General features: G+C 44.3%; 1 protein-coding gene across 13 annotated transcripts in view; it reads right to left on the reverse strand.

Moving 5' to 3' along the window:
- LOC100658233 (NADPH--cytochrome P450 reductase) overlaps window positions 1-27,741 on the reverse strand; it is a 90,365-nt gene that overhangs the window by 29,914 nt on the left and 32,710 nt on the right. For all 13 annotated transcript variants that reach the window (XM_010596241.3, XM_010596240.3, XM_003416597.4 and 10 more), the window contains one exon: window positions 11,524-11,715. In XM_010596241.3, the coding sequence (XP_010594543.1) occupies window positions 11,524-11,702 (179 nt within the window). In that variant the 5' untranslated portion in view covers window positions 11,703-11,715. The remainder of the gene's footprint in view (window positions 1-11,523; window positions 11,716-27,741) is intronic.

The raw sequence follows: 27,741 nt of genomic DNA on the forward strand, positions 1-27,741 counted from the left end.
CCAACTCTACACAGCACTCTCTTCCACATCTCCAGAGCGTGTCCCTGCCCAGGAAGAAGTTCCATCCACACTCAAGAATGTGTGCCAGGTGTCCCCTTGCCCGAAGGCCATCAACACAATCTGCCGCTAGAGACGTTTTCTGGGACTGACCTTCTCAGGGTGGGCTCCTCCTGCGGAGATGAGTATGTACACCCCATGGTTTCTCACTCCCAACTCCCGGACTTATAGGAAAAAAAGGCTAAAGCTCTCTCCTGGAAACCAGCAGGGAGCCTGTGCGTAGAAAGTCCTGCTCCATCACCCTTCACTCAGTTCTTGTGGGGCAGAGGCAGACTAGGCTTCTGAACTCAGAAAGTGCTCCTGGACAACCTCAAGTCCTCTCGGACTCTCCTCCAAGCCCCTGGCTACATCTGTCCCCACAAGCCTGAGAACACTGCAACATCTGGCAGTTCCAGCAGGGAAGAATCAAGACTCAAGAGGGAAACCTCCCATGATCCCCTGCAGTTTGGGCCCCCGCCCCTCCTCCTTCTGTATGGACTGAGGGAAGGAGAAAACCTTTCCAACTCTGACACGGGTCTCCTTGGTAACTGTTTATATCAGAGCCCTTCTTCCCATACCCTCCCCCTTTCCCATTCAAAAAAAAAAAGGAAGTCACGTCGGCTGAATACAGCTCTTCTGGATACTGAAATGCAGTTGTGCAGGTTGCTATGGCAGGGCTATTTCTGCATAAAGAAAGCCCGCATTGATCCTGCCACCAGAGCGCCTCAGGATCACATTAAATTAGATCTGGTTCCCGTCTTCCTCCACACAAAGACACTGTGGTCCAACAGGGCCAGAGACACTGGGTGCAGCACAGCAGCCCTGTCTAGCCCGGTCCACTGTAAGCTCACTGTGTGCCATCAAACAAAGGCATCTTGCGCTCTCATCACACACAAGGGGAGTGCTCCCAAAGTTCCATTTGCTGCTGAGATGTTCTGCCTTCAGAGGCATCTGTTCAAAGACTCTCAAGCACAAAAAATTATCAGAAAGCCTAAGTATCCGTGCAGAGAAGCAGCTGGCCCAGGCCTGGAGTTCAGAGACCACATGGCCTGGAATGGAGCACAAAAGGTTCCAATTAGGGCTCTACACTTCTAAACTGGGAGCAGGAGTCTCTCTGGTTCAGGCTTTGGAAGTCAATCTCAGTCCACCATGTGGGGAAAACGAAAGTGGGATGTGCAAAAGTACTGAGTCATTTGGACAAAGATGAACCAAAATGCCCCGGAAGTGATTCATTTGGTTTCTAGAACCAAGCAACACTGAGAAGGATTTCTGGAAACTCATATCAAGCTTTCTGCAAAGTGGAACTAATTTCTTCTGGGACTTGCCCCTGCCATTGGCAATATATGGGGAAGTTGCTTTTGAACAGCGCCTTCCAGAGCCTTGCATCTGGCGGCCAAGTTCCCCATTCCTCAGGGTAACAGGGCATCAAGGTCACAGAGAGAGGATAAGAGCAGAGACACAGCTATGCGACGGCAGGCAGAGATGCGGGGGCGGGGGGAGGGACGGCCTGCAGCAGGATGGAGACTGCTCTAGGGCCTCTACAAAAGGAAGATGCCTCCCATTCAGCTGAGCACCCACTTTTCACACTTTCAGTCACAGAGCCTTTGGCAGAAGGTGAATGGTCTTAAAGAACTGCCCTTGGGGAAAACACAGTGATTCACTGGAGGCTATATAAAAAACAACATGGACACAATTGCCCTGCTATCATGTGAAATCCAAAGGGAAAAGGAAAAGCGGGCAAGTGAGGATAATGACAAGAAGCAAGGCGGGGTGTTTGACGAGAGTAAGAGTAGATGTTTGGAGAAGACAATCCCTGGGTTGAAATCCTAGTTCTAGCACTTACTAGCTATGCAATCTTGGGCAAGCTGCTCAACCTCTCCTTGAATTAGCTTTGCCATTTGTCAAATGGAATAAGACCATCCCATTCAATGGGCTGTTGAGGACCAAAGAATTATGTAAACGAAGTGTTAGCACAGAATTCTTCCTCCAAACTTTTTAACCTGTTTTACTGGTGCCCTGCTCCCATCATTTCATCCTCCTGCTGTAACTCAATGTCGACTCCTGCCAAGTCAATGGCAACGGGCTTCTGGCCGATTTTCTTGCGCCCAGACCAGCTCCCTCCAATTCAACCCTCATACTGTTCTTCAAGGACCACTCTCAGGACCCTGCCCTGGTACACAGTCCTTCACTAGCTCCCTGTTAAAAAAAAAAATCTCCACCCAGAGGAAGGCCACTGAGGTGCTCCAAGGTCCATCCCCTGGCCTCCTCTCTGCTGTCTCAGCTCCTGTCCTTCCCTGACTGCCTGCTGACCTATAACCTGGCTCTCCCAAGAAACATCTTTCCCAGAGCAGGGCTTGCTTTCCCTTACCTCTGAGCTTTTGCACACATAGCAGCTCCTTCCACTGGAAGCCCTTCCCCAAATTCCTATTCAGTCTCCCAGACTCAGTTCAGGGACACCTTATCCCTGACATACCCTTTGGGGGAGTTCCCCTCCTCTTCATTTCCACCACCCCCGGGCTGTGGGAGCACTCTTCACATTGTACCAAGCTCATTTCCCCCAATTGCATGGGAGCCCAACGAGGTCAAGAGGGGGACTAATGCTCAGCTCTGCACTGCTTTTCCTAGATGGGCCATGTTTGACGTTTCAGGCACTGGCCAGAATGGCAAAAACAATCCCAATCTAAACAAGAAACAGGGAAGGAAGAAGAGGCAGGTGGCATTTCACTCAGGAGTCAGGTGGCAGCAGAAAGCCCAGTCCTGTGCTTGCAGAGCGCATAAGTATCCTGAGCCAATGTTCGCGGCTGGGTGGTAGGGGGCTTTAGGCACTGTTCTCTCTCCATATCCACAGAGGCCTTCTCAAGTGTTTTCCTCTTTGTAAAATTCATTTGTGTTTCTATCTTCATGTTTGGTGGAGCCAAGGACCTCTCTATAGAGGAAGTGACCTTGAATTGGATGTGGCAAGAGCCATAGCTCACTGTCCATCTGTTGGCAGTCAGAGATAAAAATAGACATTAATGATGACCTGCAGCCTTGACTCCTGGCTTTCATGTTGAGAGTGAGCCCCCTAAATAGAGGCCACTTAAGAAACGTGGGCCAAATCCTCTCATTTTTTTTAAAAGAAGCTATAAATCTGTGTATATGAAATTGCCAGACTTTCAATGTTTTAATTAAAAAAATTTTTTTTTTTTTTTTTTTTAAATAAAAACCTGTGTAAGCCAAGCATAGCCAGTGGGCCACGGTTTTCCCTAGAGGCAGTCATACATACAGATCTACCCATTACCAACCCACTGCCGTCGAGTAGATTCCGACTCAGAGCGACCCTATAGGACAGAATAGAACTGCCCCATAGAGTTTCCAAGGAGCGCCTGGGGGATTCGAACTGCCGACCCTTTGGTTAGCAGCCATAGCACTTAACCACTACGCCACCAGGGTTTCCCATACAGATCTAGCATTTATCAATTTATTACTAATGTTGTTATGTGCTAGTGAGTCAGTTCCAACTCACTGAGACCCTACGTACAACAGAATGAAATACTGCCTATTCCTGCACCATCCTCATAATCGTTGTTATGCTTGAGGCCATTGTTGCAGCCACTGTATCAATCCACGTGGTTGAGGGTCTTCATCTTTTTTGCTGACCCTCTGCTTTACCAAGCATGCTGTCCCCTTCCCCGGGGACTGGTCCCTGCTGAAAACACGTCCAAAGTATGTGAGATGAAGTCTTGCCATCTTTGCTTCTAAAGAGCACTCTCTCTGGCTGTATGTCTTCCAAGACAGATTTGTTCATTCTTCTGGTAGTCCATTCAATGTTCTTTGCCAACAACATAATTCAAAGGCATCAATTCTTCTTTTGTCTTCTATTCATTGTCCAGCTTTCGCATGCATATGAGGTAACTGAAAATACCATGACTTGGGTCAGGTGCACCATAGTCCTCAAAGTAACATCTTTGCTTTTTAACACTTTAAAGAGGTCTTTTGTACCAGTTTTGTGCGATGCAATGTGTCGTCTGATTTCTTGACTGCTGCTTTCATACGCCTTGATTGTGGATCCAAGTAAAATGAAATCCTTGACAACTTCGATCTTTTCTTTGTTGTTCATGATGTTGTTTACTGGTCCAGCTGTGAAGACCGTAATCCATACTGAAGGCTGCAGTCTTTGATCTTCATCAATAAGTGCTTCAAGTCCTCTTCACTTTCAGCAAGCAAGGTTGTGTCATTTGTATATCGCGGGTTGTTAATGAATCTTCCTCCAGTCCGGGTGCCGTGTTCTTCTTCATCAGTCCAGCTTCTCTGATTATTTGCTCAGCATACAGACTAATTATGGTGAAAGGATACAACTCCGGTACATACCTTTCCTTATTTTAAACCACACAGTATCCCCTTGTTCTGTCCGAATGACTGCTTCTTGATCTCTGTACAGGTTCCTCACGCGCACAAGTAAGTGCTCTGGAATCCCCATTCTTCATAATGGTATCCACGATTTGTTATGATCCACATAGTCAAATGCTCTTGCATAGTCAATAAAATACAGGTAAACCTCTTTCTGGTATTCTCTGCTTTCAGCCAGGATCCATCTCATATAAGCAATGATATTCCTGGTTCCACGGCCTCTTCTGAATCTGGCTTGAATTTCTGGTAGTTCCCTATCAATGAGCTGCTGCAACCGTTTTTGAATTATCTTCAGCAAAATTTTATTTGTGTGTGATCTTAACGATACTGTTCAATAATTTCCGCATCCTGTTGGATCACCTTTCTTTGGAATGGGCACAAATACGGATTTCTTCCAGTCAGTTGGCCAGGCAGCTGTTTTCCAAATTTCTTGGTAGAGACGAGTGAGCGCTTCTAGCGCTATGCCCATTTGTTGAAACATCTCAATTGGTATTCCATCAATTCCTGGAGCTTGTTTCTTGCCAACGCCTTCAGTGGACTTTGGACTTCTTTCTTCAGTACCATCTGTTTTTGATCATACGCTACCTCCTGAAATGGCTGAAGGTCAACCAATGCTTTTTGGTACACTGACTGTGTATTCCTTCCATCTTCTTTTGATGCTTCCTGCATTATTTAATATTTTCCCCATGGAATCCTTCAATATCGCAACTCAAGGCTTGAATTTTCTCTTCAGTTCTTTCAGCTTAAGAAACACCAACTGTGTCCTTCCCTTTTGGTTTTCTAACTCTAATAGTAGCACTTATTAATTTATTAATCCAACAGCCATTCTGAGTATCTTCACTCTGACAGGAACGGGATGCCATTTCTGCACCATGGGAGGCAGAAAGGTAAACAAATTCCAGTTCAACAAGAGGCGTGCTACATGCAGAGTGCTGTATTACATACGTGAGCGAAGTGCTGTGGAGACACAGAGGAGCCCAGGGCTGCAGCCTCCCGTGGGAACCATGACTTCGCGCTCTCTTAGATGAGGAGCTGCCCTGCTGTGGGAGGAGCTGTCCAGAGGTACAAGCTGAGTGAATGTGGCTGAATGAGTGGGAGTGGACAGGAAAGAGGCATTTTATTTATTTACTTTTTAAAATTATGAGACCTTGTGCTGCTTATAACTGCTCCTCTCTAACAAGTCTTTAATTGCTACTAAAAAGAGTTCAAAAGACCTCTCCCAGGGGGATAAAACCATGTTTGTGGACTGGAAAGCTGTACATTGTAAAAATGTCAACTTTCTCCAAATTAATTTATAAATTCAATCCAATCCCAACTAAAATCCTGGTAGGGTTTTATTTGGGGGGGGGGGCAGGAGGAGTATTGACAAGCTAATTCTAAAATTTATATGAAAATGTCAAGAGCCAAAAAAAGATAAGGAAATCTTAAAAGAGAAGAACAGAGCTGGACTTAGACTACCAGATATCAAGAGCTACTATAAAAATAGAAAATAGTGTGGTATTGGTAAAAGGAAGGAAAATAGATCAATAGGCCTGTACATATTTAGTCACCTAATTTATATCAACAGCGACAATGAAGTGCAGTGAGAACAGAATGACCTTTATCAATAAGTGGTGCTGGGTCAACAGGGATAGCCACGAGAAAAAAAAATGAATCTTGAACCCTACTTCACACAATATGCCATATCCTCTGAAGTAGGGTAGGTAGATTGCTACAGTGGATTAATTACTTTTGTGTGTGGCCTTTCTAGCCATGGTCCTGTAACTCCCATCCAGGTGACTGTGTGATATGGTAATTGTGGCCTACCAAGGGGATTGGTCAGAGAGCCAATTCTAGAACAGAGAAGAGGAGCCCACCACCGCCAAGCAGCAGGAGACCAGGGTGGTGGGCTTCCCAGCCCAAGAAGAGAGAAAGCTGAGTGCCTTTGGGCAGAGACTGAGGGCCAGGGAGAGGTGTGCCTGCGAGCACGGCTGGGGAGAGCCTACCCTGATGGAAGAACTGTATTCTAAGTGTTCTTGAGCCTGAACTGTAACTGTTACTTCCCTAATAAACCCCGTAATTGTGAGTATGGTCTGTGAGTTCTGTGTGGCCATTGCAATGAATTATCGAACCCAGTAGAGAGTGCAGTGGGAGGGATGGTTTGGTGTCAGAATTAGTAAAGTCGACAGAGAGAGGAGGCATATCTTTCTTCTGCCTCATGGAAATCAGCCTTGGGCTGTTGCTCTTGATTCTCCTTTCCCTTTGTGAAGTAAGAGGAGGTCAGACACTGCCTCCAAGCTATTTTTACAACTGTAGATTTAAGTATGAAAGTTAAAAAACTATGAAACTTTTAGAATACAACACAAAAGAACATCTTCATGACCTTGAGATTAATGTATTTTTTTAAACCAGTCACAAAAGCATTAACCATAGAGAAAAGGCTGACAAACTGGACTTAATTTAAATCAAGAACTTCTCATCACCAAAAGACACCATGAAGAGAATAAAAAAGCAAGCTACAGAGGGGAGAAGATATTTGCAATATATTTATCTGACAAAAGACTTGTATCTAGAATATAAAGAATTCTGGCAAATAAGAAGAAAGATAACCCAATAGAAAAATGGGCAAAAGACTTGAACAAGAACTTTCACAAAGTTAGGTATTTAAACGGCCAATAAACAGATGAAAAGCTGTACTACTTCATCAGTCATCACAGACATGCAAATTAAAACAAGATACCACTACATGTCCATTGGAATGGCAAAATAAAAAGTTCACAATAGGTGTTCCTGCGGATGTGAAGCAACTGAAACTCATGCACTACTGGTGGGATTGTGATTGGTACAACCACTTTGGAAAACTGTTGAGTAGTGCTTAATAAAGCTGACTACAAACCTTCCTTATTAACCACTGGAGCCCTGGTAACGCAGTGGTTGAGAGCTTGGCTGCTATCCAAAAGGTCGGCAATTTGAGTCCACCAGCTGCTCCTTGGAAACCCTATGGGGCAATTCAACTCTGTCCTATAGGGTTGTTATGAGTCGGAATCAACTTGACAGCATCAGTGATGGGTATTAACTGCCAATCCCACTTCAAAGTACACACCTAACAGACATATGTCCGTATCTGAACCAAACGATATATACTAGGATGTTCCCAGCAGCACTATATGTAATAGCCCCAGACTGGAAACAGTCTAAAGGTCCATCATCATTAAAATGAACAAATTGTGGTTTACTCACACAATGGAATACTGAAGCATGAGAATGAAAGACCTACAACTACAGACAATACAGATAAATTTCATAAACTTCATTGAGAAAGAAGCCAAATACAAAACAATACACTTTTTATTATTTCATTTGTTAAAAGTAATGAAGTTAAAAAACAGATTAATCTATGTTATCAGATTAGGAGAGTGGCTAACCTTCAGGCGGGTGGTGTCAATGGAAGGGGGTTTCTGATGTACTCGTAATGATCTATTTCTGGACCTGGGTGCTGGTTATATGCATATGTATATTTTGTGAAAAATAATTAAGCTGTGCACCTAGGCTTTGTGTACTTTTATGTGTATATGTTACATACTTAAATACAAAGTTTACAAAGGAACACAAATGCAACCTTCCAGGAAATGACGTTCTCTGCTAAGCCCTTCCCAGTCTCTTGCTTCTCATCTCTCCAAGTCCTCCCTGAGGACCAGAGGAAGGACTACTAAGTAGACTAACTACAGCTCACCCTTAAAAAAATTCCGACTTCACTGTTCCCACATGCCTCAGAGACACCGACAAACTCCACATCCCAGACTATCCTTCTCCTTCCCACACCTGCCCCTGCAACTGTCCCACCCTGCTTCTCCACCCCCAGCCAGGCCTCCAGGTCCCATCAATTGTGCCTTCATTGCACTTCCCCCCTCAGTATCCTCTTCTTAGGCCTCATCAGCTCTCATTAGGCCGTTTCCCAGAACAGCCCCTCAACCTGTGACTTCTCTGCAGTCCTTCTCCTGCAGAGTCTGTACGGCACCATTTTAATACTGGGGTCTGATCACATCACTGCTCTAGAAAACACTATCCACACCCCTAAGGATGCATTCAGGGCCCCTTCCAATCAGGTTCCATCCACATTTTCCGTATCTCCGACCCTCCACCCCATCCCAAACACATACCTTTACAACCTTACCAAACTGAGCCCTGCAGCTCCCAACACACCCCAAGGTCTTTATCGCCTCTGCACCTAAAATACACGATCTCAGCCTGTCAAAATCCTACTTAACTTTCAAGGCTCAACACAAATGTCACCTCCTCCCTGAAGCCTTCCTCAACCCCAAGTCAGAATCCATCACTTTCTCCTGTGCTTCCCTGACTCTGTTCACACATTTCTATTCCAACATGGCACCGGATGAATCTATTCACTTGGCTGTCCTTCCCACGAGACACGAAGGCAGGAGTTCCATTTTACTGATTTATCACAACGGTCTGGCACAAAGTACATAAATCTTTGTCTAATCTGATGGTTCCCAAATGTTATTTTAACCTGGATTTGGAACATCACCCCCCATGCCCCGCCCCTTTTTACTAGACAGGCTGGGGAGAGACCCAGTGCATGTTTCATCTGCTTTTTTTGTCAACATTCCCGTTCTGCCTGGACAGAGTGTTGAAGGCAAAATTGACTTTGATTGGTGTATTAAACCCTCTCTCACTCCCACCCTCAAGGGCAAGACCTGTCCCAGTGCTCTCCCCGACTGATGCTGATCTGGGTCAGAGGGTAAGTGCTCCAGGATGCTGCACAGGTGGCATCTTGATTAGTCACACAGTCACTGGCAGCCAAGAGAGCACCCTGGCTCCTGAGGTTCTGAATGCCAAATCTACTTTGCACTCGGGAACTCCTCTTGGGTCCACTGTACCTACCAGTCTAAGGATAAGACAGCACAGACAGGCTTTCTGTGCTTCTCTGCTGTTCAAAGTGCCTGCTGGTCAGACAATAGTTGGCCCCACCGGTTTGGTTTTTTTTAAAAAAAATCCATGCCCAAAGGTTTCATGCTCATTAGCACATGCGCACACACATACATATACACATGTGTGTGACTAAGGCTGTAAAAGATCTTAAAACCTCAATTCTAGAATCTATCAGAAAGCAGAGTAGGTCCTCAGTTTCTGATGTAGCCCTGGGCCATATACATTCCCTACACTAAGCCCTATCACTCTCCACTGACCCGGTATGTAAGGGAAGCTCAGCACCACATCCTACAGGAAACATCCCCATACCCTCCACCAGCAGGAATTCCTTCTTTCTTAGAGGTCCGACCTGGCCCGGCAACTTCGGGTACATGGCACAGTCTCTCTGTAATGAGAGAGATGAGACTGCCCATCCTGCCTAGTGTACAACACTATTGCAAAGGGGCCCTGATTAGATAATGTGTATTAAAGCATTTCATAAACCATTTTTAAAAATTACCTTTCAACACCCTCTATTTTCAGCTTCTCCAATGTAAACACCATCTATTATAGTGCCTAGCACAGTGCCTGGCACAAAATACACTCTGATACCGACATTAAGCAGGTACTACAGGCCATGAGTTGTACTAGATGATTTCATAAACATTACTTCACTTCATACTCACAAAAGCCCCGTAAGATAGGAATTCTTACTTCCATTTAGCGGATGAAGAAGCTGAGGGAGAGTGAAGTTAAAGGTCTTGCCCAGGATTTGCACAGCACTAGAACATAGGGTCACTATGAGTCACAATTGACTCGATGGCAATGTGGTGGTTTTTGGAAACCCTGGTGGCGCAGTGGTTAAGTGCTATGGCTGCTAACCAAAAGGTCGGGAGTTCAAATCCACCAGGCACTCCTTGGAAGCTCTACGGGGCAGTTGCACTCTGTCCTATATGGTTGCTCTGAGTCTGAACAGACTTGACGGCAATGGGACAGACGGACAGTACATGCCTGAGGAGTACAAGGACTTCATCTATTTTATTCACTGTTGTATCCACACACCTGAGAAAAAAGTCCAGGAAATAGTAGGGCTTCAGTTAACATTCTGCTGCTTATATGGGTGATGAAGAGAAGATCAAACCCAGGTTTACAAAAAATTTAACTTAGTGCCCTTTCAATGGCAAAGAAGATTATTTTGTGGATATCTGCTTTCATTTAAAGGATGTTAATTTTTCTAGGAGAGAAAATTGTTATCCAAATTAGACTAGGGAATGAAAGTGACTTGATGTCAATTTGAATGCTTCACTCTGCCCGGTCTGGGGAGTCTTGGCATGAGCAGGGCACCCAAGCTCTGCACCCGAGACCTGCCCCTTGCCAAGCCCAGGGAGCCCCCCAGAGCAGGGCTATACCCCAGAGCTCTCAGCACAGGACCTGGCCTAGCAGATCCCCACTCACACCTGACTAAGGCTTCTGGAGTCTGATATTGGGGTAAAACACAGCCAATAGTAAATGCAAGAAGATGACTCTGGTTGCAGAAGTCTGAAGTCTTGAGAATGATTTTCACATGCAGCTTATGGAATTCAATCTTGGGGAGCCAGTGGTGTAGGGCAATGCTTCCCAAACTTTGTCGCACCTTCACAATAAATTTTTCATATCTACATACCATCTGTATTATTATATTCTTGGTATTTTTCTTTAACTGTCTTACTATGTGATTCTATGCAAAAAGCGCACCTATGATCTGCTTTGTTCACAAAATGGAAAGATCACTGGGCTCAGAAATGAAATAAAAATGGCTCCAGCTCTATCTAGCTCGTCCATTTCCTGGCTGATGACCGTGGCCAGCGCCGGTAACGCCTCTGAGCCTCGGGTTCTTTATCTGTAAAACAGTATCTTCTACTTTCAATGGTTGCTGTGAAGATCAAATAACAAAACAGAAAAGTATCTTGCAAATTCTAAAATGTTGTGTAAACCTACGAGATTATTAAGGTAGATTTGAAGCATAGTCCACCAATAAGGTAAAACCCAAGACTCAACCCAAAATGCTGCAAGGAACCTTGCTGCTCTCTCACCGAGCTCACTCCTTTCTGAGAACCAGGTATAGGAAGGCTACTTTGGAATGATGTGACAAGTGCTCTAGAATATGGGTAAAGAGGAGTGACAAAGGGGCTACTGAGCAGTTGAACTTACGTTGGCTGGATTTTGGTGAATGCAGGGATTTCATCTTTTTTCTTTCTAAACAGGAACCAGTAAGTTAGGAGACCCACAATCAGTGAAAATAGAATCATGTCCGTCATGCTGAAAAGAGACATTTCTTCAGTCACTGCCTCAGACATAGTAGCGCTGGTATCTACGTTGGAGTCCCCCATGTTGATCGTGAAACTGTCAGGAGAGAGAAACAACATCATTAGGTAGGAGTAGGGTCCATCCCATCAGCCCGTGAGGCCTGCTGGGGAACCCACCAGAAAGCTTCAGCCTGGTCTCTTGCCCAAGTGCTGCGGAAAATAGACCAAGCTCTGTGGGCAGGAGGTGTGGGAGTGTTCAGCGAGGTCCAGCCAAGAGTCAGTGGCAGCCTTGGATGGGAGCTAAAACAGCAAATGGTATCCCGGTGGTGTCAGCTCCAGCCCAGGGGATACCTTGGATACAGGCTAAGGCTGGAGCTAGGAATGGATCCAGTGCAACTGAGCAAATGGAAGCCTGAGACTTCTGGCACCATCAAACATCCTCCAACCCCACACAGACCTGGCGGAAGGGTTGGTTCCACAGGAGAGAGGGGGCTACTTTGCAGCAAACCCTTTCCCTAACTGTGCAGTGAAAGGTTAACTCAACAGGCCTGGGTTGCCCTAAACCCTGCACATCCCAGAGGTCTTCAGGACTGGCCCCTGGAATACCCTGAAGAGTACCTTTGTATACTTGAGATCTTGGGTAATGCCAGGTAATTTATGCTAACAATGTGATTTACGGTGAAATGCCTGTTTTTGTTTGTCTGGGGTCCTGGGCCTCACTGCACCAGTTCGACCTCTGGGGGCTGGACACTGAGTAGCTACGGTCAGTCACATGGGTGCTCCATGCCATGTCACTGACCCCTCAGTAAAAACCCTGGACACCAAAGCTTGGGTGAGTTTCCCTGGTTGGCAATACTCCATATGTGTTGTCACTCATCATTGCTGGGAAAATTAAGCGCTGTTTACACCTCTACTGGGAGAGGACAAATGGAAGCTCATGCCTAGTTTCTCCCAGATTCCACCTACACACCATTATCCTTTGCTGGTTTTAATCTGTATCCTTTCACTGTAATAAACCGTAACTGTGAGTATAACAGCTTTTCTGAGTTCTGTGAGTCCTTCTAGTGAATCACTGAACTTGAGGATGGTTTTGGGGATCTCCAACATGTCAACCTAGTTCCCCTGAAGGATGTTCAACTGATCCTTCCACTACTGAAACCTGGCAGGTAGGTAGATCTGATATGAGTGAACAAAGGCCAGAGTGAAAGTACCTGAAACCTAGCAGTTTCCTTCCACCACTTACCAGCACAGCTGGGCTCAGCTCCGGAATCTGAATCATCCCATTTTGCAATAAGTGCTACAACCAAGTGGGCCACTTTTACCACAATCATGGCTCACTCAGTGAGGGATGCCTTAGTCATTTCTCAGCAACTTACACAATGTTAAATTGCTTCATGTGACTTCTGTTAGCTGTCACTGCTTTCAGGAAGCCGCTGGGCTGACCCTGACCAAAGAGAGCACCCTAGCATCTGAGGGCTCTGGGTATCATCCTACCATTCCTGAAACCTATTGGCAATGGGCCACTCAGAACAGGCCCTCAAGTTTGGTTCTGGGACTTGCTTTCTTGTTACTTAGACGTGTTCTAATGGGTGACATCCTAAGATAATCTCAGTTTATTCTTCTTGATATCCAACATTAAAAAGCAAATTTAACTCCAGTGTCTACACAGAATGCTATTCATATTTAAGTATTAGCTTATAAACACATTTAGCATTTATTCTGCATTGGTCATGCCTTTCTGACTAGCCCTATCAGACTTGTCTGTCAAGCTCTTAAGTCTCTGTCAAGCTCACACGAAACCATGGACAGAGAGGCATTTAGGACCTGCTTTGATGACTTCTGGAAGGACCTGTCCCACAGAATCATGACACGACAGGCACTCTGGGCCTGCCTGGACCAGCTGGGTGTTCTTGTCTAACGTGCTGACAAGGAACGCCTCCGGCCTGGTGTCCATCAGAGAACAAGCAGGCAATAGATGTCAGCTCCCTGTCCTGCTACCCCTTCCTCCCTGCCCAGGCCCCTTATTTCACAGGAGGGGAAACTAGTACCCACAAAGCTAAATGACTGTTTCTTGACACACAGGCAAGTTGACTGCATAACTCAGAAAAGAAAGCTTATTCTCTGCCCATGATTTCTAAAGTGATGGTGTGGTGGACGCCAAGAAAAATGGTCACATCTACGTACACACATGCATATTCTCTCTAGTAACCTTTGATTCAAGCCACCTAGACCACTATAATAGATTCCTAACTGGCCAGTCTCCACACAGGAGCCAGAGATCCTCAACTTGATCACTGTTACTCTCCTAATCAAAACCCTTAAATGGCTTCACATCATACTTAGGACAAAAACTAAAGTCCTTACATGGCCTATATGATCTGGCCCCTGGACACTTCTCCAGTCACACTTCTTACTACACTTCCCTTTCTCACACCTCACCAGTCACATGGGTCTCCTTGCTACTCCTCAAGCCTGCCTGGTCCTCTCCTGCCTCAGGGCCTTTGCATGTGCTAATGGAACTCTCTTCCTCTAGTTACCTGTGAGGTCTGCTCCCTTACTTCATTCACGTCTCTGCTCAAATGTCACCACCTCAGAGAGACTTTTCCTAAGCATTGCATCTAAAATAGTACACCCGGTCACTTTCAGTCTCCCCCTTCCCCTTTCATAATATTATATATGATATTCCATTATTCATTTCCTCCCCATTGGCTATCTTCCTGACTAGAGGGTCAGCCCCAAGAGGGCAGGGACTTTACTTTGTTCAAAGCTGTATCCCTAATGTAGCCTTGCATATAATGAGCACCTAACATCAATCTGTTGAATAAATGAACACAAGAACAAAAGACTAGAAACTCTCTGATTCTAGAGTAGCAGGGTTGGCAATACATGGCATACAGATTACAGATGGTTTTATAATCTAAAAAGCACAATACAGATACATCCTTACCACCCAGTTTGTGAGGATGGCTTATGTGCACACTTCTTTGTTCTTGCTCTCTGTCTCCAATACCTGGACTTCACTGCTTCTTTCAGCACCTTAGGCCTGTCACCTTGAGTTTAAAGTCGGGACACCACAAATTCTTACACCACTGAGGAACTAACTGGCGACACTGAGGAAATTAGCAGAAGCTCCCCAATGGGAATATGACTGACCCCCTGCAGCAGAGTAGGGTTGGGGCTCAGGCCCCAGGCCCCTACCAACACATTAGACGCTGCCCGGCCATCAGACCTGGGGTCTCAGTAGAACTGAGAATGTTCCAGTAGCTTTGGCTCTGAAGCATAAAACAATTTCTGACAGACAGGGATTGCAAAAGTACAGTGGAAAGGACCCTGGAGGTAATTTATCTAAGTTGGGACCTACAGATAGAAAAGCTAAGGCCCCAAGGGCAAAAAGAGCTCACCCAAGGTAACAGTTAATGACTGGCAAAACCAGAAAGGGACCCCAGGTCTCCTCGAGGCCCAGCTTCCCATGGCAGGGCCGTGTTCACCACCCATCTAAGTAGGAAGAGTTAGTTGTACAAGTGTCTCTCTCCCGTGCTCTGCTGTGAGCTCCATGAGGGGAAGAACAATCTCTGATTAATTGAATAATTTCATAAATATGAATCAGCAAAGCTGAAGGAGAGGTCAACTATATTCCAGATTTACAATTTCTCCAAACTGCTGTTGTGCCAATCCACCTCCGACGCTGGCCACTCCCCCTCCCATCAGCACTCTTCCCTTTGCCATTTGAGTCTGGCAATTCACTGCAGCGCCTCACAGACTCACCAACCGCCCTTACAGCTAAGCGGTCTATTAAGGTACTAACAGAGTGTAACTCTGAATCAGGGTCCCCTCGGGAGTAACAGGCTGCAGCTCGGGATCAGGGTCAGGAAGCCCGTAGGCAAGGTCTGGAAGGCTCCCCCCAAAACGGAAAGCACACGCCTCCCTTCTTCAGTGCAGGACAGCTCTCTCAGCCATGTAGGCAAGCAGGCCCTTCTCTCAGCCGTGCACGCCCCCTCTAGGCCATGCAGGCTTCCTCTCCACTGTGCTGGCAGGCCCTTCTCTCAGCCGTGCTAACCTCCTCTCTCTGTGCATACTGCACACCCCCTCTCAGCCGTGCAGAGCCCCTCGCAACTGTGCATGCCCCCATTCGGCTGTATAGGCCTCTCTACAGCTAAGTGGCTCCGCTCACAGCCGGTGTAAGAGCTTGCTCAACTCTCTTAGCTGTTTTCCTAGCAGCGGCTTTCTGCCATCACCACCAGCTCTGATGCAGGGCCCCTTCCAGGCCTTTCGCTGTCTTCAATGTTACAGTCCTTGACCCATTTTACAACTCTTTTAGGAAGTTCCTCACCTCTTCTCTCTACTTCTTCCTTCTCTCCTTGCATCTAAAAACCTCTATGGGGTTAACTGCTTCTACGAGCTAACTCCTTGTCAATTTCAAGGCATGGACCTCCCAGGAGAACCACAACCGATCAATTCTCTTGGTGGACTGCAAGTCACTCAGTTTGCATAGTAAATCAACCAATCCCTGCAAGGTACGTAAAAGAGACCAAGCACAGGGCTGACTGCAGCACAGGGCCAGACAAAAAGTTGTTTACAGCTTACCTAGGACATGTCAACCAACCTGGACAAAAGTAACAAACCCTCTGTGGTAGAAAACAGCCTGGGGGCCCTCCGTTCCAAGTTGCTTCTTCAAATAACTAGGGCCAAGGTAACTCCTCAGGGCTTAGGGGGAAAATCTCTTGTTTTTTCCCAAAGAACCAAGGCAAAGGGCCACGTAAAGGAACTCATTTCACCACACTCATCCACCTCTGTATCTGGCACATGGTGGGGAAGGTAGGGCTGGCAGGCTGGCAAGAAGCAAGCCAACCTTGTTAAACTCATTAACGTGAGGATATGCAGCAGTGTGCCTGAGGGCTGAAGCCACGAACAGGCTGTTGAGTCATTTAAGTCATAATTCTCACACTGAAGCAAACATAAATACCCACTCATGTCTTCGGCCTCATCCTTAGCTACCCCCCAGTTTGCATCTCTATATTCCTGCCTCAGAGCCTTCACATGTGCCTGGAATGCCCCGTGCTAGTTACTTCCTACTCATTCTTCAGACCTCAGCTCAACTGTCACTTTTATGCATCATACTTTCCTGGCTTGGCACTTACTCTAGCTCTCAATAACTATTTATGGAGTGAATGAAATAAATATATTATGATACCGAGAAAGTAAAATTTCCATGATCAATAAAAGAAGACATGAAGATGCAGAAGAAATTTTGTGTTCATAATATGTATATTTGGCAGTCCTCTAGGACAGAAGTTCCCAAGCTTTCTTGGTTCACAGAGCCCTTGGTATCTCACTAATTGTCTATGGTATCCTTAGGTCAAAAGAAATACCTAACAGTTTATTTATGAAGTCATTAGGCCGAAATGTCCACTGGAAGCCCAGCTTTGCAAAGAAACAAAGTCATCAAAAGGCATGTAGCATGACCCAGCGTTGAAACTGCGAGCCACCTCAAGCTAGAAATTCACATGGAGTTCAACACACTGTGATTTTCAACTTTCCCTGCCTTTGACTATGAGTTTGCTGCAGTGCCCTGAGGCACCCAAGCATGGTATGGGAACCAAGACCCACAATATAATATCACTCTCCTCTGCTGTTTGAAACACTTTGATTTAAAAAAAAAAAAAAAAAAATTGTGGACATCCTTCCTGATGGCTGGAAGCTCCTCTCCTCCATTTCAGGCGGTGACAAGGTTGACCACAGGTCAGTGTGTCTGGGGACCCTGCAAGGCGCTCCAAGGACACTTTGGGAGCCGTGAGCAATCTTTCTGTTCCTGGAAGGGTCTTTAATCTGAGTCATTTATTCTTCCCACCTTCAGTGGAGAGGAAGAACATCTGATAATGCAGAGTTCAAGGGGCCAAATGCAACATTTACCAGCAACAGGGGAAAAAAAAGGAAATACAAAAACAGTAACTTCTTGACTAGAGCAGGCTCTTGCCACAGCCCTGCAACCAGCTGGCTGGGACCTTGGGCAAAACTCTTACCATCAGTAGGCTCTGATTTCATCTATAAAATTAGGTACAGAAAAATAGGTATGCCAAAAGACCCCCAAGTCCGTCCACCCCACTTTCTTGCTCTAAATAGAGATCTGATTTTTCCTGTTATTACAAGTCTCCACATAAGAGTTTTCATTTTTACAAAATACTACATATCAAACCAAACCCATTGGTGTTGAGTCAATTCTGACTCATAGTGACCCTACAGGACGGAGCAGAACTGCCCCACAGGGTTTTCAAGGAGCGCCTGGTGGATTCGAACTGCTGACCTTTTGGTTAGCAGTCTTAGCACTTAACCACTACACCACCAGGGTTTCCACACTACATATAGAACAGGGCAAAAACTATGTGTGTATATTTTGGCAACTATTTTTCCTGAATTGCAACAGCTGGTCAGTCCCCGCTGATGTAGCGGGGCTTAGGGAGGTTTCTGAGTCAGTAAGCAGCCCAGCACACCCGCAGAGCAGAGGTGACAAATCACTGCCACTCAGAGCCACGAAGAACTTAACCAGCTTCTGAAACGGGAGATGCGGCCAGAACGGAAGGGTCCTTTCTCCACTGACTGCTTGCAACACTGGAGCGTAAGGTCATTCTCCAGGAATTATTTGCAGTTGCCTTTTTTATTTACTCTACACAACTTTCAGTCAGTAAACAAGATGAAGCAACCCCAAGCACTGACATGCCATCACAGGAAGGAAGGGAGAAAGGAAGGAAGCAAAGAATGAGAAAGCAAGCAATTTAGCCAGCCCCTTCAGTATGCAAATCACCCAGTGGCAGGCAGTCACTGTCAATTCACAGCAACTAAAACAAGAACCTGGCTTTTTGTCCCAACCCCCTCCCCCCCCCCCCCACCCCGGCCCCGGTCCCGCTGCAGTGGAAACAGGGTCTGCTCAGGTTCACAAACCTCTGCCAAGACTTGGAGGCTTCAAGACAAGGAAAAACCCTCAAGGAAACAAACCCTACTCCTGCCTAACAGCTCAGCCTCCACGGTAAGAGATGCTGGGTGGGGGCGGAGGGGATGTACTCCCTAAGGCAGTCTCCTAGAAGCAGTGCCCAGGAGTACAACTCCACAGCCAGAGGATCCATAATGTGGAGTATCCAACCGGGCATTTTTGGTATGGATTTCATTGGGCTTATCCTTTTGGGGGTTTGCTCAGCTTTGTGAATCGGTAGGTTTATGTCTTTTGCTAAATTTGAGAAATTTTTTTTTCCCCCCAAATACTGAGGTCTTTTCTCCTTTTGGGACTCTGATGACATAAATGTTAGATCTTTTTTTTCTTTTCTTATAGTCCCATAAGCCCCTGAGATTCTGTTTATATTTTTCAGTCTCTTTTCTCTCTGTTGCTCAGACTGGGTAATTTCTATTGTTCTATCTTCAAATTCACTGATTCATTGCTATGTCCTCTCCATTCTGCATTGAGGTTTTCTTTTTTTTGGATATTGTATTTTTTACTTCTAAAATTGCCATTTGGTGACTCAAAAGGAAACAGAAAGTCTCAACAGAGCCATAAGAAGTGAAGAGGTCAAATCAGTCATCAAAAACCTCCCAACAAAACAGAAAGTCCTAGACCAGACGGCTTCACTGAAGAATTCCATCAAACATTTAGAGAAGAACTGACACCAATACTGTTTAAACTCTTTCAAAAGATAGAGAAGGGAAGACTACTCCCTAATCCATTATATGAAGCAAACATAATCCTGACACCTAAACCAAAGACATCACAAGAAAAGAAAACTACAGGCCAATATCCTTATGAAAACAGTTGCAAAAATCCTCAACAAAATACTAGCGAACAGAATCCAACAACATATTATAAGAGGCAAACATCATGATCAAGTGGGATTTATTCCAGGAAAGCAGGGATGGTTCAACATTAGAAAATCAACCAATGTAATATACCACATCAACAGAACAAAGGAAAAGAATCACATGATCATCTCTATGAATGCAGAAAAAGCATTTGATAAAATCTAACATTTTCTTGATGAAAACCCTAAAAAACATTGGAATAGAAGGTAAATTCCTCATTAGGATTTAGGGCATATATGAAAAGCCAACAACCAACATTATGCTTCATAGAGAAAGACTGAGAGCTTTCCTCTTGAGATCAAGAACAAGACAAGGGTGCTCGCTCTCACCACTTTTACTAAATACTGTATTAGAAGGCCTAGCCATATCAATAAGACAAGAAAAAACAAATAAAGGATATTCAGATTAGAAAAGAAGTAAAATTATTTCCATTTGCAAATGATATGATCCTATATACAGAAAATGCCAAAGAATCCACAAGAAAACTTCTAGAGGTAATCAAAGGATTTAGCAAAGTTGCAGGGTACAAGGTCAACAAACAAAAATCTGTTGGGTTTTTATACACCAGCAATGAGAAATCTGTCAGGCAAACAGGGAAACAATTCCATTCACAATAGCATCTAAGAGAATAAAATACCTAGGAATAAACCTAACCAGGGATGTGAAGGACTTATACAATGAAAATTATAAAACACTGCTGAAAGAGATTAAAGATGACTTAAATAAATGAAAAGATGTTCCATGTTCTTGGGCTGGAAGACTTAATGTTGTTAAGATGTCAGTCAATACTACCCAAAGCGATCTACAGATTCAACACAATCCCAATCAAAATTCCAATAGTCTTCTTTACAGAAATAGAAAAACCAATCCTCAACTTTATGTGGAAGGGCAAAAGGCCCTGAATAGCTAAAACAATCTTAAAGAGAAGAACAAAATAGGAGGACTCACGTTTCCTGATTTTAAAACATATTATAAAGCTACATTAATCCAAGCAGCCTGGTATGGGTATAACAGAAGACACGTAGGCCAATGGAACAGAATTCAGAAATAAATCCACGTATTTAGGGTCAACTGACTTTTGATGAGGGTGCTAAATCCACTCGATGGGAAAAGAAGAGTCTCTTCAATAAATGGTGTTGGGAAAACTGGATTTCCACATGTAGAAAAATGAAACAGGATCCATGCCTCACACCATACACAAAAACAAATTAAAAATAGATAAAGGATCTAAATACGCAAACTAAAACCATAAAATTCTTAGAAGAAAATGCAGGGGCAATGCTGCCTCATTTGCCATGAGACCAGAAGAACTGGATGGTGCCCGGCTATCATTACTAAACATTTTGATCATAGATTCTATAGATGAATCCTGGCCAAAAGGGGGAAAATACAAAACATATCTCAAATTCTCATGGACTCTAGACTTCCTGGAGCCATGGGGACTGGATAAACCCCTGAAACTACTGTCCCAAGATAATCTTTAAAACTTATACCAAAAATACCCCTTGAAATCTTCTTAAAAACAAACAATAATAGTTTAGCTTAACTAGTAAAGAAAATGTCTGCCTTAAGCATTACATTCTTTTTAGAACTATCTATCAGGAAACTCTGGTGACGTAGTGGTTTAGAGCTATGGCTGCTAACCAAAAGGCTGGCAGTTCAAATCCACCAGGTACTCCTTGGAAACACTACGGGGCAGTTCTATTCTGTCCTTTAGGATCACTATGAGTAGGAATTGACTTGACGGCAACGAGTTTGGGTTTTTTTTTGTTTGGTTTATATGGGATCAAACTGACAACAGTAACTCCAAAGATTAGATAGGAACCTTAGGGGGCTGTGAGTTTACGTTAATGGTGGAGGAGCAATTCAGAAAAGGAGGGTGAGAACGGTTGCACGAGGGAAGAATGTAATGAATGTCACTAACTGTACATGTAGAACCGGTTGAACTGGTGTATTTTTTTGCTATATATATTCTCAACAGCAATAAAATAAAATAATGATACCAAGACCCCAATAAATATGAATGGACCCTTGACCAAGTCAGCCATAGTAGATTAGTGTTGTTACAGTTATTCCACTTTTGTAAATACAAACAAATAAACCCTGTGCAATAATAGGAAAAAAAAAAAGAATGTCATTAATGTTACTAAATAATGTGTATCGAAATGGTAGAATGGGAACCTATAAATATAACAAAATACTATTTAAAAAAATTCTCATTTAGGCCTTTTTATCTTCTATAATTCTAACATTTGTGTTAACTCAATGTTGGCGACTTTTGATTGTCTTTTCTCATTCAAGTTGAGGTTTTCCTGGTTTTTAGTGTGAAAAGTAATTTTTTATTGTATCCCGGGCATTTTGGTCATTATATGTTATGAGATTCTGGATCTTATTTAACGCTTCTGTTTTAGCAGGCTTCCTCTGCCACCATGCTGGCAGGGAAAGAGGGCGCCACCTCACTGCAGTCAAGTGAAAGTAAAAGTCTGGGTTCCGTATTTGGCCTCTGTTGACACCCTGGTGTGGGAGTGCCTTGTTATTGCTGGGCAGGACTCCCCATTAGGACTTTGCTGACACACTCCTGCTGGGAGAGGAAAGGCTGCCCCATTACTGCTTCCCACACTGGGGTGGAGAGGGCCTTATTACTGCTGCATGGTGATAAAAGTTCCAGCTTCTGCCAGGCCTCTTTTGACACAAACCCCAGAGGGGGTGTCTCATTAACTGCCAGGCAGAAGTCCAGGCTCCAGTAGATACCGTGAGGTGGTGGGGGGGGGCTTGTCACCACTGCACAGGAATGAAAGTCCTGGATCCCCACTCAACTTTCTCTGACATCACCACATTGGCCACTGCTCTTCTAGGATGTTTGGCTGGAAGAAGGCAGTCATTGTCTAAAAGTTTTCTGTATTGCTAGGTTGCCCCTTTCCAAGTCCTATGATTAAAAGGGGCAGGCTTTTTAGAGCGCATTTTTTTTGTCTGCATCTACTGGTACTTCTGGGTTGCTTTTTTTCTAGCACCCAGTCCAGAACATGAGGCAAAAAGAGAACCCAGGGAACTCACTGCTATGTTTTTGCTCAGATCCTGAGGTCCCTAGCCAGTCTACCTTGTTCTCTTCACCTTTCAGAATCTTACATTTGTTTTATATATAATGTTCAGAATTTTTAGTTGTAGTTAATGGGAGAAATAGGGAGAAGTGTATCTACTCCATATTATCCTGGAAGCAGACAGTAAAACTTAAGGGCATTTTTGAGAGCAAGAGGTAGCATTAATAATTACACCATGACAACAGGCATAAAATGGGCTATCTGAGCAAACTAGGATGTAAGGTTACACGACATATGTACTAGTGTTAAAATTACTAACTTATATACCTGTTCTTGTCTACCCCACACACCAAGCCCAAAATGTATTACAAATTTATTGAGGGAAGAGATTAGGATTCGGCTACATGTTATTAGGCATGGCATAGGCTTGGAGCAAATCTCAGTGAGGCAGCTATAGGTCAGCAGTGTTTCAAGTGTGATGCATACCACCCTACTGCTATGTTTTATATATTTAGTTTTTTATTATCAGAGCATACCCATCATGTCAAAACAAGAAAAAAAAAAAGTGGACTTTGAATGTCACGTTCTCTATTATTATTTTTGGTGAAAATACACACATCAAAACATGCTCCCATTTAACAATTTCTACACATGTTGTTCAGTGACATTGGTTACGTTCTTCACGTTGTCATCATTCTCATCATTGCTGCTCTAGCTGTTTCACCCTCATTAATTTAGACTCATTGCCCTCTAAACTTTCCTCATCTATGCTTTTGAGTTACTATTGTCCCTTTGGTGTCAAAAATAATTTTTTTTTTTTAAAAGGGCAATACTCAAGAATTGTTACTTTTTTTTTTTTTTGGCTTAAAACACCACCTCTTTATTAGCTCATGGCTCTGTAGGTCAGAAGCCTGGGCATGGCGTGGCTGGGCTCCCTGCTCAGGGTATTACATGGCTGCAATCAAGGTGCTGGCCAAGGTGAGTCCTCATCTGGCGGAGGAAAATCCACTTCTAGCTATTTGTTGTTGGAAGAATTCAGTTCCTTATGATTGTAGGATCCTGGTCCCTATTTCCTTGCTGGCTGTTAACCAAGGGCTGTTCTCAGCTGTTACAGGCTTCCCATATCCCTTGCAATGTGTTCCCGTCCATCTTTAGTCCAGCAGCAACATGTCAGCCTTGGGGTGTATACAGGGCAAGTACACCAAGGAATGAGGGATCATGGGAGCCAGCTCAGACTTCTGCCTCAACATAAGGTACATATTTCCATTTTACAGATGAGGAAACTGAGGCTGAGAGAGAGAGTGCTAAATGTTACCAGCACTAATAATAAACCAAGGTCTTTCTGTCTCTAAAACTCATAGTTTCTCACTATGGCATGCTGAACTGTAAAAAACAGTCATCATCAAAATTTTATGAGCACCTGAAAAATGTCAGTGACCTGGACTAATAACTGAGAGGCAAAATTATGTGTGTGGTTGGCCCTGACTGGTACTGATTTAGGTCCCCAAACTGGGTCTGACATGGGAAATCTTTATCCTCCCCAAGGTAACAAGCACACTCGACTTGTTTCCCCTCCACTCCTCAAATGCCCATAGGTTGCTTTTTTGAAGCTTTACATTGGTAGAAAATCAAATCCAGGCAACATTACATTATCAACTCCAAACAGCCAAAGAGCAGCAGACACTATTTTGCAGGAAAACCCATATTATTCAAATGCGTTAAACTATTTCTTCCATTGTTGTTGTTGTTATAAGTGCTGTTGAGTAATTCTGACTCACAGCAACCCCATATGCAACATAAAAAAACACTGCCTGGTCCTGCGCCATCCTCACAGTCATTGCTATGTTTGAGCCCATTATTGCAGCCCCTGTGTCAAACCATTTCATTGAGGGTCTTCCTGTCTTTTACTGACCCTCTACTCTATCAAGCATGATGTCCTTCTCCAGGGACTGGTCCCTCCTGATAACATGTGTGAGAGAGTCTCGCCATTCTCGCTTTTTGGGAGCATTCTGGCTGTACTTCTTCCAAGAGAGATTTGTTCATTCTTCTGACGGCCCACGGTATAGTCAATATTTTTCTCCAACACCAAAATTAAAAGGCATTGATTCTTCTTCAATCTTCTTTATTCATTGTCCAGTTTTCACATGCATATGAGGCAATTAAAAATACCATAGCTTGGGTCAGGCGCACCTTAGTCCTCAAGGTGACATCTTTGCTTTTTAACATTTTAAAGGGGTCTTTTTTTTTTTTATTATTAACTTGTATTGAGCTTCAAGTGATCGTTTACAAATCAAGTCAGTCTGTCACATATACGTTTATACACATCTTACTCCTTAATCCCACTTGCTCTCCCCCTAATGAGTCAGCCCTTCCAGTCTCTCCTTTCGTGACAATTTTGCCAGCTTCCAACTCTCTCTATCCTCCCATCCCCCCTCCAGACAGGAGATGCCAACACAGTCTCAAGTGTCCATCTGATATAATTAGCTCACTCTTCTTCAGCATCTCTCTCCTACCCAACGTCCAGTCCCTTTCATGTCTGATGAGTTGTCTTGGGAATGGTTCCCGTCCTGTGCCAACAGAAGGTTTGGGGACCATGCCCGCCGGGATTCCTCTAGTCACAGTCAGACCATTAAGTATGGTATTTTTATGAGAATTTGGGGTCTGCATCCCACTGATCTCCTGCTCCCTCAGGGGTTCTCTGTTGTGCTCTCTGTCAGGGCAGTCATCGATTGTGGCCGGGCACCAGCTAGTTCTTCTGGTCTCAGGATGATGTAGATCTCTGGTTCATGCGGCCCTTTCTGTCTCTTGAGCTCTTAGTTGTCGTGTGACCTTGGCGTTCTTCATTCTCCCTTGCTCCAGGTGGGTTGAGACCAATTGATGCATCTTAGATGGCCGCTTGTTAGCATTTAAGACCCCACACGCCACTTTTCAAAGTGGGGTGCAGAATGTTTTCATAACAGAATTATTTTGCCAATTGACTTAGAAGTCCCCTTAGAGCATGGTTCCCAAACCCCCGCCCTTGCTCCGCTGACCTTTGAAGCATTCATTTTATCCCGGAAACTTCTTTGCTTTTGGTCCAGTCCAATTGAGCTGACCTTCCATGTATTGAGTGTTGTCCTTCTTTAAAGAGGTCTTTTGCAGCAGATTTGCCCAATGCAATATGCCATTTGATTTTTTTTTAAATAATTTTTATTGTGCTTTAAGTGAAAGTTTACAAATCAAGTCAGTCTCTCTCACAAAAACCCATATACACCTTGCTAAGAAAAAAAACACCTTGCTATACACTCCCAATTACTCTCCCCCTAATGAGACAGCCTGCTCTCTCCCTCCACTCCCTCTTTTCGTGTCCATATCACCAGCTTCTAACCCCCTCCACCCTCTCATCTCCCCTCCAGGCAGGAGATGCCAACATAGTCTCAGGTGTCCACCTGATCCAAGAAGCTCACTCCTCACCAGCATCCCTCTCCAACCCATTGTCCAGCCCAATCCATGTCTGAAGAGCTGGGCCAACAGAAGGTCTGGGGGCCATGACCACCAGGGTCCTTCTAGTCTCAGTCAGATCATTAAGTCTGGTCTTATGAGAATTTGGGGTCTGCATCCCACTGCTCTTTTTTATATAATACGTTTTTATTAAAGTAACACAGAGCCTGTTGACTAGGTGGTCCGGACACCCAGGTTTACAAAAGACCCATTGAGTTCGGGGCTCCCCTGTGGTGTCGGCAGTCACCACCCTAATGTTGGCCCTCAGTGAACGGCACGACAGAGGAGACTTAGAGGTGCGCCTCTGACAGCCTTAGTGAGGGGGTATCCTCTGGACCCCTTATGGGACATATTTCGAGGTGGGTGAGCAGGTCTTACATGGCAAATCCAGTCTAGCATTCCAATCTCCCTAAGCCTTTGGATACACTCCTCAGTATAAATATACGTTTATTCAGCACAGACTGCTTCTGAGTCTAGTCGGCAGCCAACCAAGCGAACAAGCAGAGCTAAGAAGCTGAGTCCTGAGTCTGCTACAGCACACTTACCACCAAATTAAACCCAAGCCAACACTGTATTTTTCCCCTCACTCTACACCCCTAGAGTTCCCTCCCATACGTGTTCCCCAGATTTCCATTGATATAGATTGACAAAAATCACGATATCCTTTAGGTATGCACTGCATCTTTTCGCAGGCCCCTCTTTGTACCATTTCCTCTGGGGTCTACTGGGACTTGTGTCTGGTCATAGGTGCAGAAGAGAGGAGAAGTGAGGGGGGGATAACCTGAGGAGGAGCATAGTTCCCCGAAAAGCCCCCACTTCTGGGGAGGTCCTCCCAGTTCTTCAGGCCATACACCCTCGACAAATGTCCCATTTTAAGGTACAGTGGAGTGTGCATTATTTTGTCACTAAGTCGCTATGAGTCGGAATCGACTTGATGGCAGTGGGTTTGATTTGGTGGGGGCTGAAGTCAGACAGCCAAGCATTATGACTATTATAAAATGACACTATGGCTGTGTTAAAAGAAACAATACATGCTGACATTACAAACCTAAGTAATTATCATGATATTGCCAATTTACAGGAAGGCAAAGGTCAGAAAACTTAAAATAGAATATCTTATAACAGCAGAATTTCTTCACAAAAATAAAAAATGCAAATGAGGCTGCAAGCAAAATGAGTTTCCGAGTGGCTTATTTGTTAGTCAAGCAATGAAAGCTGTTTACCGATGGTGAATTGAGTATATCGCACCTGACTGCAGTGGCGAAGAAATGTGTCCAGAGAAAAGAAACTTAAGATCATTAACGTTACGGTGAGAAGAGTTGAAGAGCTGAGGACATAGGGAACAACATTAATAGTCAATTAAAAAAACAAGGTGAATGATTTCCAGTGGTTTTCTTTGGCACATGATGAGTCTACAGATGTTACCAATACTGCTCAGTTGTTGATTTAAAGAATCAGTGCCGGGTTTGAAGTGCCTAAAGAAGTAGCTTCCTTGAGGAATCTGCATGGAACAACTACAAGCAAAAACATTTTCAAAGAAGTTGAGAAGACACTACTTCAGTACAACCTGAAACGGAATCTGCTAAGATGCATTATAACTGACAGTAGTAAAATACGTGTGGAGCAGAAAAAGGCTTAGTTGGACAAATTTGCAAAGCTTAAGAAAATATAAGGTGTTTAAAACCTACGGTTATTTACTGTATTATTCATCAGCAGGTCTGTGTGGAAAACGTTTGAATCTATTACGTGTTATCGAACCTGTA

Source organism: Loxodonta africana, chromosome 12 (assembly GCF_030014295.1).
Source record: "Loxodonta africana isolate mLoxAfr1 chromosome 12, mLoxAfr1.hap2, whole genome shotgun sequence".
Taxonomy (NCBI): Eukaryota; Metazoa; Chordata; class Mammalia; order Proboscidea; family Elephantidae; genus Loxodonta; species Loxodonta africana.